General features: G+C 41.1%; 1 protein-coding gene across 5 annotated transcripts in view; it reads right to left on the bottom strand.

Annotated features, from left to right (window-relative positions):
• Window positions 1-13,462, bottom strand: part of st6galnac5a (ST6 (alpha-N-acetyl-neuraminyl-2,3-beta-galactosyl-1,3)-N-acetylgalactosaminide alpha-2,6-sialyltransferase 5a) — a 59,842-nt gene that overhangs the window by 21,789 nt on the left and 24,591 nt on the right. For 2 of the 5 annotated variants that reach the window (XM_046052950.1, XM_046052949.1), the window contains exon 3: window positions 4,334-4,414. The exons of the other annotated variants lie outside the window; for them this stretch is intronic. In XM_046052950.1, coding sequence (XP_045908906.1) covers window positions 4,334-4,414 — 81 coding nt within the window. The remainder of the gene's footprint in view (window positions 1-4,333; window positions 4,415-13,462) is intronic. 5 annotated transcript variants of the gene reach the window in all.

Below are 13,462 nucleotides of genomic sequence, written 5' to 3'. Positions count from 1 at the left end.
GTTTTTTACGTTTCTTCTACGTACTGTGTGATGTGTGGTTAGAAATCAATGAGGACGCACACGCCTCCTTTGGCAAGAGTTGTGTCCCCCAGAAATAAAATATTTTGCTCCAGTGTTATTGCCACAATAATTCTTAATTTGTAAGGATTATCTTTATAGAGACTTTAGGAACAATCAAGCTGTTGGAGAAGGCAAATCATATGCAGCCCCCTTCATATCAAAGCAAGCAGTTTGGTTGGCTACTGACAGACTCAGTTTACTGACTCTACCTTTGTCATATTTTTGGTCTTTCTTGTTGCTTTCCCCTGTGCTGCTGTGCCAATTTGAATTTCCCCTAAAGGGGATCATTAAAGGAGCATCTTATCTCTTATTTTAGGCAGCTAGTGAGTATGATATTTTAAAGTGATCTTATCAAAACATTCATGTAGATAAAAAAGTTAGAAGCAATTGTATTAAACAGGAATGGTTAAATTAGAGATAATCAACAAGCAAAACAAAGTGCATTCCCTAAAAATAACCATGTTGCACGGTGGCTATTTCTAACCTGATGCACAGCGGATGAAACACTTATTATTCCAAAAATAGAATTGGGACTTGACACCTGATCAAAGACTTAAGACTTGCTTGGACTTGCACAAAATGACTTGTGAAGATCTCTGGCCTGCTCGCACTAAACAACATTAAAACAAAAAGGGCCGGATTTACTAACACCCCAACTAAAGAATACTGAATTGCGTGTGCATTCTAAAATATTGCACATGCAATTGTATTACCTGTTATGGGTGATTAAGTAAGAATTATTGCGTAGATGAAAACAGGTGCAAACACAAAGAAGGTGGCAGAAGGTGGCATGAGGGTTTTGCTTTCCGCCATGGACAGTCGTGCCCTCTCCGATACCTACAATGGGTTGTGTCGCTATTATACCAGTGCGTTGTGAAGAGTTGGTGATCATTCCCTCTGACTGGATGAATTGTACGCATGATCCATGCACTACTGCACCTCAGGGCTCTCGGCAGCGCTACACAACTTTCTAAATTCTTCCATCTCACGGAGAAAAGAAGTCAGGAAAGCTAGCACAATGCGTGAGGAAATGCAGAGGTGCATGAAGTTTGGGCATGGCAGGTATTGCGTGACTCTTTCTTGTAACTGGCTCCAAATCAGCTTATGTAAGCCAACAACTCCAATATGGCAAAAATATTGACACAAATGGAAAAAACCCTTTCTCAATTTAGTTATAGTAAATTTGCTTTATTGGCATGAATGTTAATACAACAGTATTGCATAAGCATATATTTTATATAGTTCATTGAATAAATAAAATAAAATAATTTTATTTCTATAAATATAGAATAATATTACAGAAACAGCAGCCAAATCTGCACCTTCCTTTCAAACGTATTAAATACAGATGCTGTTGCACTCACATGAAATTGCATTTAGGCTTGTTAGATCACATTGCATGTAGTAAATAAATGTATTTGCATATTACCTTCCCATTACTTTTGACAAACAAATTGAAACGCCCCAAACTGCATATTCATTAAGGCAAAAGTAGAAGTAGTAACAGGTGCTATCTTGCACTTTTGGAACACGTCATTCTCCGTGCACACCGTTAATAGATCAGCTTACATGTCAGTTTGCTGATGATATCACGTTTGCACAGGTTTTTACTGCAAACCTTTAGTAAATCTGAAGCAAGGTTGGATGGAAAACATGCTCGATGGGGGTTGAATGCTTTAATAGAGATTTGGGAAACACCTGAAATATTAACATTAATTGAACAAAATCACAGATGTAGTGGTAAAATGAAAAGGTGGGTAAACTATAAATGTTATATGACTAAACTGTCCAATGTTAGGTAATGGTAAATGCTTAAAAAGGTGAATAAACCCCATGTTGTATTTGAAAAGGTGGGTAAACTGTGTTTATGTGTGTTCACTCCCTTACCCCATGTTTACCCCCCAAATACTAAAATTAACAGGGCAAAATATTAAAAGCCACGTTAGGCCACACTTAATTGATTTAGCTCCTAGGTGAACATTTTCTCAGCCAAATCCACCCCAAGCCAAGTTGGTTGGAAATTTCTGAGACATTGTAATCCTACTTTTAGCTAATTTAAAGTTGACGTGAGTCAGCAAGCAGGTTCATTCAACATGCGCTAGCCTATCTTTTCCTGTGTTCTATTTCAGTCCATGATCGCAGCTAAATGTTTCTTACCTTTGTAAAGAGACAGACTCCTGCGTAGATTGACCGACTGTGATTGACAGCATGCTTTGACAAACGATCACTGGCGGGTTTGACTGAACCAACACAAAGTGTGCTCCAAAACTTAGCGGGTTTTTTAGTACTTGTTGTTGACAGTTGCTGAAAATAGTAAAACAATTATTGATATGGACTGCTTAAATGTAAACACGTGATTGAGGGACTGTATGATGAAACGTTTATTTAAAAAAAGACAAACAAAATCAGAACTTTGCTCCACTTGCTCCATTGCTCAGGCGCCTCTGTGTATGGCCATATGTCAGCTGAATGTATAGTGTGTATTTGTGCATGTGCAGGCTTTGATAACATTCACCTCCAGGGACAAAAGTTTATAAAATGTGTGATAGCTGTAGGGCTGTCATTATTCATTGAATCTGCTGATTATTTTATAGATTTGATTTACATGGTTTTTCCTGATCTAGGAGGGTCCAAGGGACAGACGGTGCCATATGCTGTACAGATTGTAAATCCCCTTCAGGCAAATTTGTGATTTGTGGTATTTGGACTTGATTTAATTAGTTCATTCATATTTTGGTCTCCAAATATCAGAAAATAATGGAAATGCCCATCATAGTTTCATGGAAAAGTCTTGTTTTGTCCGACCAAAGGTCCAAAATCCAACAAAACTCAATTTGCTATCATAGCAAACAGAGAAAACCAGAAAATCTTCACATTTGAGAAGCTGGGCCCAGGAAGCTTAATACATATTAACTTTTTAGCTCAAAGAACAAGAGGGATGAACGGTAACCTTGTCCCACTTGTGGAACACACCAGGAGCCTGCCCTGGTTTCATTAAGCCCATCAATTCATCCACAGTGGCCTAGTAAAAGTACAAAAACACCAGACAACAGCCAGCCACATCTCTACTCTGCCTGCCAGAGCGACAACCCAGACAGCGGCGTCCACCCTTCTCTGTTTCCTCATTCTGTTGGCATCTAAACCCTCCACTGCTTCCAGCAAGCCCGTCTGTCACAGGCCTGTATGGACCATCACTGCCTGCCCACCTCTCGCCCTTCCTGACTTCCTGACCCGAGGAAAACATGGTTGTCAGAGTTGCAGGGATTAACCTTGAGAAATAGTGGAGGGGATGAAGAGGAGAGGCAGCTCAATTCCAGACCACCTGGAGAGGAGGTATCCTTGAAAGCAGAGAAAGACGGGGTGGGAGGGGACCAAGGAGACACGTTGTGCTACCAGATAGTGCTGTGGTGTGGATTCAGGCACTGAATAAACATGACGCACGCCAATGAGAATGTCTTACCGATGTTATTAAGTCTGTTCTGGACATCATGTGTGAATCAGAAGCCTGGTATTATTGAGTGGCATTTGGAAATCGTGTAATTAATGAACAGGGAAGAATAAAACCCATAGAGGACTTATATAATAACACATGATTGCGTCGTGATTGTAGTTGGAAAAGATTGAGCAGTTCGTCTGGCCTGAGTGTAGTCAGCGCTCAGAGCCTTTTGCTGCCCGTGGGTAAAACCGGAAATAATTGATGGTTGAAACTCACATGGGTCTTTAGGGGGCATGAAATCAGCTTTAATTCCTCACACGACTCCCCCTTTTCCCTACCCCAACTCAGCTCGGTGCCTTGAGGAAAAGACATACTTATACTGCATTGAACCATTATGCTTGACGCATATGCCATACCCCCTCAGAGCAGAGGAACAGCATTCAAGTGTAGTTATTGATTTTGTGTGGCTGAATTCAGTAGGGAGGAGGATCGAGCGAGGGCTTAGGGAGGATGCCAGGTCTTCAAGGATGCGAAATGGAGGATATGGCCGGTAAATTTGAGCAGTGAGGGGCGGCAATCATCCAGCCCAGCAGGATGGTGTCTGGCTGTCTCATATTGACCAGAAATACCAACATTTTCAACCTCTTCCTGGCTGACCTTTAGGCTCATCAAAGACTTCTTTGTTTTCTATAGCCTCCTCAGAGAGAAAGCTTCTACCCACACAGTTAGAAATGAATGGAGGCTTGAAGCAAAAATGCTCTTGAAAGTTCTTAAAAAAGAAAAGAGAGGGAAATTCTGACGTCAGTATACATATAAGTATCTTTCATTGTATGTCACCCTTCTCATGTGTTGCTCACTGGGTTGTGAATGCAGCTTTTGTCCTCCATGGCCCATTGGTGACTGGTGGGCCACACTGCCCTGTGTCATATGGGTAAGAAAAAACAAAGCGAGTTTTCATCAGAAAATAATCACATGTGTAGTGCAGCGGGCTTTACTTAACAGTGCTATGCAGTATTGACCAAACGGTTAAAGACGATGATGCAATGATGCTATATCTGGACAGAAAACTTGAGAGACTTTGTTTGCTCGTGTAAAAGATCTAGTGTCATTTGTTTTGCATTTTTTGTTTAAATTGTGTTAATTGAAAGTGTGAAAGTTTTAGCCATTTTTTTTTTATTGTTATCGCGAACAAATTCATTCTTTTAGTTTTGATTTATAATAACATTTCGTTTGTGTCTTTCATGATCACCGCATTAGTCCAGCCAGGTAATTAGCCTTAGCTAGAGCGGATACATTGTGTCTGTCATCCATCGCCAAAGGATGATGGCACTGTGTTTCCCATTAAATTAACGACACTAATTTGTTCCGCCGTAGTTTCAATATGAATGACTTCTAATGCTGTGCACCGCTGCTCTCCGCTGCTGTAAACTTACACACTTCCATCCAACTCGAAACAACCACATTTCTTTTGAGGTAATTATGGTAACGTTAACTAAGGGTTTGAACAACGTTGAGTGTTTCCACTGTGATTCATTTGTGAGAATGCGATCAAACTGGCTGCTAAATTTGGAGTGCACAGGTATTACAGCCTTTATGGTAAAGTTACAGTTAAAAGGAGCAGCGCGAGTCATTTTCTCACTTTGTAACAAGTGTTCCAGTATGAGAGTCTTACCTGAAGAGAGGCTATTAAGTCTTAATTGTATGCAATACTAGCACAACATACAATATAATTTATCAAATTGCATCTGACTTGGTGAATGTAGTGCAAGGATTACAAAGTCCGGTTTTCAAAAAAATAAGGTGTACAGTATGGAAATAAGTAAATATATTTACAGGAAGTATAAAACTTTTGACACAGTTGATTTAGGGTTGCTGGAAAAACTTAACTTAAAATGATGACTTTTGATGAAGATGAAAATCTATACACTGTGTTTATGATCAAATTGGCACCACAATCCTCAGTAAAGCCAGTGGTTTTCTAACAGTGGGGAAAGTTAAAACATATATCCATGGGATGAACTGAGTGGATATTTGCAATGCTAATGTACTATTTCATCATTCAGTCAAATTGCCTGTAAAAAAGGCATTAAAAAGCTCCAAAATCAGATATGAAGGGACAAAAATACCCTTAAAAATAAGTTTATTTCTTAAGCTGGTTCCTACTGTGAGAACCAAAATGTGCAATTCATGATATGAGATGATGAAAAGGAGAAGAGGAAGAGGGGGCGGAAGGAGAAATGAAAGGATAAAGACATTGAATGGACGGGGATAGAGATAGCGAATAAACAGAGGCACAAAACATCATTTAGAATTGATAAAAGTGAAGAAGGAGCGGATGGGAGGGGTAGTACAAGTGCAGTTACCAATTAGAGTAAAATCACTCAAACAGCTGGAGGCAACAGCAGAGAGAAAAAAAAGTGTATTCAATTATGGCGGTAAAGACGCTCTATTTAGAGGAGAATCAAACTTGCTTCTATTGTGCTGATGAGCGCTAGTGCACACAGGCTGAGAGCTGCAGGGCAGAGTCGATGGAGGAGGACTTACTTGGAGCTGTTTGTCCAGAATGCATGTTTGACCAGTCATTAGAGAGAGCCGAAGTGGGGAGCGAGAGCTGCTGAGGACTAATGAAGACAAGGAGAGGAGGAAGAAGAGGAGGACGGAGAAGGAGGGAGTGGATAGCAAAACACGGGCAATTAGGGATTCTGGCGGTCAGCAGTCGTACTCCAGGATGGCAGGTCTGACGCTCTGGTCTTAATTAGGGCTAGAGTTTTCTGTGAGCACCTTGAAAAGAAGACATCTTTGATGGCGGGCAATTATCTACTTCAGGAAAAAAAAAAAAATAGCATCTGGCCTAAAAAAGAGACCTATGGAAATTCATTGATGGCGGTTGAGAGTGTTTTTTTTTGGAGAAGTGACGTGACTGATAAATTTGTTAGGTTGGGGATAAAGCGCTGATATCATCTAAAGCATTTGAAGAAGAGGAGAGACTGGTGGCTGAGCTCTGATCTTCAAAGCCAGCATGAGTGTAAAGAGAGCTCTTCACTGCGTGCGTGCGTGCGTGCGTGCGTGCGTGCGCGTGTGTGTGTGTGTGTGTGTGTGTGTGTGTTTGAGGGGAATTCAACACAGAGAGGATGCAATAGTTTAGAGGACATCAAAACGACTCTCTTTATCTCTTTCTTGTTATCTCTCTCTCTCTCACACACACACACACACACTCACTAGAACACACGGCAGGAAAATACATGTAATACTTTTGGACAAACGGCATCCTACTATCAAACTCACAAACAGAAAAATTCAGATTCCCAAATTTAAGGGATGGCTTTGTCAGGTTCCAGCTGCCGGAGCTGATTGCAGTCATTCTAGTCTTCTAGAGTCCACCAGATGTGCCGCAGCACATTTTAAAAGCACCCCAGAAGCGGAGAATACACGGCTATTTTTGATAGAAGCTGCGCCAAGCTGTACACAGCAGATGAACTGGGCAGGAAGTCACAAAACTGGGCAGGAAGACACAAAAACGGCATAGAGAATCTGGTCAATTTTCAAAATAAAACACCCTCTTCAGACAAAACAGACCAAAAAAGAGACCATTTAAATATGTAACCGACTCAACCATGGTAGAAGCACAAAAATTAAGGACTAATTACCAAATCAACAAAATCAGGCAGGTAAAACGCTCTGCTTCTGAAATGCTCAATGTGGAATATGAAACCGTGCAGAGGACAAAACAAAACCAGGTCACAGGGAGACAGCCGTGCCCGGTGGAATCCTGCTGTAAAGCAGAACCTCGTGCTGTTTTTGTTTTGTCTTTGTCATCTATATAAGGGCAAATAATAGAGGACTATTGTAGCCCGAATGGGAAACAAAAATATTGATTAGGTTAAAGTAAATGATGTGTAAAAACAGTTACGACGCAGCTGTTAATTGCAGCTCATAAAAACTTGATGGATAAATTGATAGTTACCTGGTGTCAAATAAACAGAATAATGTCTGTGAAGCATGAGAGAGTTCCCACAGACAAATTCACAACAAGACTTAGATCGTCTTAACAAAGCAACAAAAAGTGGTTTTTAAAATTAATCTTAGAGAAAACAATGACACCAAATTTCCTCTCATGAAGTGAACCAAATTTTATACACTTTTTCTTTTTTGTAGAGTGACTGTTGGCCGCAGCTGAAATAAAGTGAAATCACTCTAATTATTTGGTTTACAGCTATGTTCAGAGTTTCAAGTTTGTCATTTGTAGTCATACATGTATAAAAAACATATAAAAAATATATATATAGTGAAGACAGTGAGAAAAGGCAGAAGGGAAGAACAGCCAAAGAGGGAAGATACAGTAGAGCTTTGAGAGTGTGGTACATGTTGAGACTGTCCTCACTCGCAAAACTAGACCGTTTGTTAAAATGTCTAAAGCAACCTGTGGTTACGATTTCCTGATTTGTGATTAAGCGAATAATGAAGACAAAACAACTTTGATCGTTTTAATCAAATTAAAATGGATTTTGTGTGCAGTAGCAAAGCTGAAAGTAGCGTGACATCCAGCCACAAAAAATTTCAACATACAGTCAGATCCCCCCTGCTCATTGAAGCCTGAAAGACAGACAAATTCAAGCCTGTGTTTCCTCTTTCATTGCGATCTCCAGAAGGCTCCGGCAGACTTGCAAATCAGTCTGCAACTCTGCCAGTTCAGCTTTGTTCCACTTTGACTTTGTGGTTGTGCAGTGGAGATGCACAGTTTGTGGAAATAGAGATGTCATTATTGTAACAACAAGTAGTTTGTGTACAATATCATCCTACTAGACATCAAACTGCAGAATTGCTCTAATACACTGTTTACAGCTGTTCTCAATATTTATTATTACCCACATCTGAACCACATCAAGACCTTTTTGGGGGTGAGCATAGGACAATTTTGTTAAATGAAAAGCCAATGCGACCGGACCGACAGTCCACATTGCTTTCTTTTATTCCAACTTGGGGTTCAGGGACTTTGTAGCGGTCCTGAGGAAATTCAAATTCAAATCAAATCTTTTCTGACAAAATAATCTTGTTTCACTTCTTGGCCCTTTAAACATTAAATCCCCTTGTTGATTCAACTGCTCACAAATTATGGGAGCATCGTTTCCTATGAAAGGGGTCACAATTTTATTTGCAGGAGGTTGACACAACGACACACATATATAATATAATAAAGTCCTTCAACACCAAAATTTATGGCCTCAAAACTGACCACGAAGTTGTAGCATGATCTCTTCTGACACTCTCAACAAAACTGAACTATGGTGCTAAAGTACAAATTTTACTATACATGTGTTGATAATATTGTGTCCAACTACCCTCAACAAACAGCTTCATTTCTTTCTCGCACTCTGCTGCCTTGCACTGCCTCCCCAATCAAAAATGCCCTTGTATCCCAAACACCTCTGCAGCTCATATGCCCTGAAGGCTGGACTCTGTGTCATTAAACTTTAACCCTCCTCACCACCTGCATGGAAAGGTGAAAAGAAGCTGCCCCTCATTTCTTTTTTTCTCTACGTGAACCTCCTCCTCCTCTTCTTCTTCCTCACCTCGTCCGGTGTGGGTGACCCAGAGTAGAGAATACTTGCCGTGAGTTTCTATTAGTATGAGCTGCTGGAAAGACCAGACCCAGGGAGCGCGATGTGTCAAGCCAGTGGGAGTGTGGACAGAATCGGGTTGCACTGTGTTACAACACACACTCCTTTGGCTTAATTGGCTCCATATCAGCCTGCTCGCCGCTGGTGCAGACTTTACAATGATGCAGCCATTGCTTGTCCCTATAACCTCCACCCAGATAGAGGAGGAGAGCTACTGCTGTGAGGACCACACAGGCACATCCCTGTGATTGCCTTGGCATGAATACAAAACATGAGGTACAATTTACCAGGCCAAAGAATCTCTCCCTCTACCCTTTTTTTCGCTCTAAAATTGCAGCAGGAGGTAGCGAGCGGGGGAGACAGAGCAGGAAAACGCCAGGAGGAAATGACAGAGGGACATTAGGAAGAGAGAGGGAGGCAGAAAGATGCGAGAAAGATGAAGAGAGAGGGGGGCGGTGTGACAGACAGAGGCGGGCTGAGCAGAGGAGGAAAATGAAAGGCAATCTGATAGATGAAAAAGAGGAGCAAGAAAAAGGAGTGGCTGTCAGAGAAAGAAGCACTTTGGAGACCAAGAAATGTAGGGCAGGGCCTTCAGAAAGACACGGAGGGATTTCAGGGGCAGCCTTTGATGAGGGAAAGTTAGAAACGCACACTCACTTGCTTCACAGCCGCCAAAGTTATGACTCTGATGAGGTTGTGATGCGGCTGCCTCGCAAAGATCATTAAAACATTTGCTGGGTTTCCCTTCAGAGCACTTCCAGACACCTGAAGTCAATTCTGTGTTTGAGAGCACACGGCCACCTTCATCAACACACTGTTTATTGATCTGTTGGGTTGATATGTTCCTGTACTCCTCTCAGGTCAGTTGCTGGGACTGATAGGCATGGTTATCGCCCAGCGCGCCGTGGCAAACAATGGACTGAATCGATGACGAGAAGATGATCTTGTTAAGAGGAGTCTGGTGCGAGTAATGACTTGGAGATGTCTGAGCACAAGGTGTGCGCCACTGCTTCATGTTCACATCACGTCCATCCCTGCACTGCAAAAGTCCCTTTTTCTACACAAGATACAGCGAGTTGAAAATGAAGCTGAAAGATAAAAGGTGCAGTATAATCCTAGCGTGAAGCTGAATATATGCATGGGTAGGGACAGCGGGAGGAAATCTGAATATGGCACTCAGGCGAACTGTTAACCGTCAAACTTGAGATGACAAGTTTGTTGTGAACAAGGGCAAACAGGCAATTTTCACACCAACGCAAAAACTTCTTCTTCCAGTCGGGAGACTGGCTGTTAAATCTTGGAGTGCGAGTGTAATAAATCCCGTTGAGCTAAATCCCAAAGGAGCAATTACTGTTGTGTTCTCACAATATAACAACAAGCCCAAGAAAAACAAAAAGAAGACATCAATAATGCATCGGCACTACCACAGTCCCTATGTGGGGGAAAGCAATGCTTCCCTCTGAAAACATTTTCAATACTAAATATTCTAGTTAGAGTGTGTCCATTATCTGCTGGAACAGAGGATAATGAGAGACTGTAACCAAAAAGGGTGTGCGTGGGTATGTGTGTGTGTGAATGTATAAAACACCAGCTGCCAGCGACAACACTCGTCAAGCAGGAAGAATCTCCTGGGAGGCGACAGATTTCATATTGGCAAGCAGGACACGCGAGTGTCTCACAATCTTTCTGTGCTTGTGTTTATGTTTTGGTGCATGCATGTCTCCACAGTGTGTCAATGATGGAAATGAACTGATTCCATTTATTCATGTACTTTACTTAGGTACAATCTTAAAGTTCTAAAGTACTTTACTTGAGTATTTCCATCTTATGCAACTTTACACTTTTCATGGAGAAATATTGTACTTTTTCCTCCAGATAAATCTGTGAGAATAAAAAAGGTATTGGAAATTCCAGGAATTCGAACAATAAAAGTCAAAATAGCACAAAAAAGGTTTTATGCTTGGCTGAGGTGGGAAAGTCGGTGTATTGATTAAAACAAAATGCAGGAAAGTGCAATGGAAACAGACAAATAAATCAGGATATTAGGAGACAATAAATATAGGCAATAGAAAATATCTAGGGTCTCATTTATAAAACTGTGCCTAGAAACCTCACTAAAAGTGTACGTGCGCCCAAAAGCCAAAAATATTCAGACTTACAAAACCGTGCGTACGCACACTTGTAAGCAATGTTCCCTTTATAAATCACAATCGACTTGAAATGTGGCGCATTTGAGTGAGCTCCATGTCCGACCCTTCAAACGCCCATAGTTGCCTATAAATGATCAGTGAAACGCCCCTCATTAATATTAATACGTCCTGACTGCAGGAAGAAAAGGAGGCAAATTCTGACAGAAAAGCTACAAAACGAAATTTAAGTCAGTGTGACGCTGACGTTCCTTTTGGTGATGCTGAAGTTGTTTGGTGGGTAAAAAAAAACAAGGCTTGTGCACCGGAGGAAAGGGGGCACCGGAGCTCCACCCCTTTATAACCGATCTGCAGGGAGGGGCATCCCTCTTGATTAGTGACGTCGCTGGCTGGAGGGGGACACACACACGCAAGACGGGATGACCCAGGTGCTAATTTGGATCCCCCCGTTTGAAAAGAGAGTAAACCAAATGCATTGTGTTTAAACATTTATTTAGGCTACACAAACAGTCACTTAACGAGGCTGCTGATGACTTAAAAGAAAAATGACTTGTTTTATATGAAACACACTGCAAGATTTCTTTAATAATAGTGTTATATTGTCCGTAACGCCAAGCAGCACATCACATCCACATGCTGGTGCACAGTGTTTGGCTCGATAAGGCAACATCTGATAACAATAGGCTACATGAAACTATTCGTTTCATCCTTCTGCCATGTAAGTCACATTTTCCTCATTTCTCCAGTTTATGTGCGTACTCATGGGTCAGAGTTTGCGTGGAGGACCGCACATTCTTGCTTGGGAAGTGGCGTACGCACGTTTCCAGCCCTGTTTTGTATGTACGCAGCGTTTCTAAATGAGGCCCCAGATCTGTGTGGAGTCTGTAACATTGGTCGAATTGATACATGAAACAAACATGAATGTCATCACATTTTCCACATTGTTTTCCACAATTTGAGGTTTGACAGGAGCTTTTTAATTAAGTCATCTCACTGTTCCCTCTTCTGCAATGGTTTAATGAGACCCAATTGTTCATCTCAGTGCTTCTAATATTTGTGTAACAGCAGTGGATGGAAAGACGTATTCATTCACTTTTTTTTGTGCTATATTTGGATGGCAAGTTGACTAAGGAGTAGTTGGCTGTTCAACCAAATAGTTATATTTCTATATAAGACTCTTAGTATTTATTATATTAACAGTCCAAAAATGGAGACAAATTTTTGTATCAGAAGTTTGTTATTTCTTGTTTTCTCTGATCATTTGGTGGGGCCCAACCCCTAGATTTGGACCCACTTGCCTAAACTATATACCTATAAATTAAGTAGTAATTAGCTCCACCTCAACCACCTTCATACTTACCCATTGTCTTATAAAACCTAAGGATTTATACGACTGTGGTGTGTTTTATTTCTCTACCTCTGTGCAGCACTTTGTAACATAGATTCCATATATTCTGCATAACATGTACTCTAAGTACATTATGCCTGTGTTTTATGTACTTTTACTTAAGTAGAATTTTAGGACAGTGTATTTTTACATTGTGGTATGGCTACTGCCCTGCGATGGACTGGCGACCTGTCCAGGGTGTACCCTGCCTCTCGCCCAATGCCAGCTGGGATTGGCTCCAGCTCCTCGCAACCCTGTACGCAGGATAAGCGGTTGACGATGGATGAATGGTATGGCTACTTATTTAAGTAAAGCGTATTTTTAAGTATTTCTTCCACCACTGAGTCTTCAAACTCATATTACTGACATTAATAATAATAATGACGCATTAAAAAAAAACTTAAAATTCCCAGTGTGACCAAGTGGAAATTAGAGGAGAGCTTGTTTAAGAGTTTGTCCACTGCGTTCTCCGAGACACAGACTTTCAATAGGAAAACACTAATGAAATGAATCAAAATCTTAATGTTTATTGCCAAGGCAATGCCTTTTCATTTACTTAATGGACATGCACCTGAGATACTAAATAGTCAAACTGGTGATGAGGAACATACAAATCACATAGCTTGATCTTCAAAATGAAAGAAATAATTCCTGCCAGCAGCTCTGGAACTGACTCACATCAGTGAATGGCTGTTTGGAGGAGGGGTTGGGGGGAAGGGGGGGCTGGGTTTTTTCACCAAGGTGATGAGCCTCATTAGTCTAATCCTGAGTGTATTCTGCCTAGCAGGAATTCATAAAAACACAAACAAAGCAC

This window comes from Micropterus dolomieu, linkage group LG06 (assembly GCF_021292245.1).
Source record: "Micropterus dolomieu isolate WLL.071019.BEF.003 ecotype Adirondacks linkage group LG06, ASM2129224v1, whole genome shotgun sequence".
NCBI classification, from domain to species: Eukaryota; Metazoa; Chordata; class Actinopteri; order Centrarchiformes; family Centrarchidae; genus Micropterus; species Micropterus dolomieu.
Note: the sequence above shows the minus strand (reverse complement) of the source record. Positions and strands in the feature narration are given on the sequence as shown.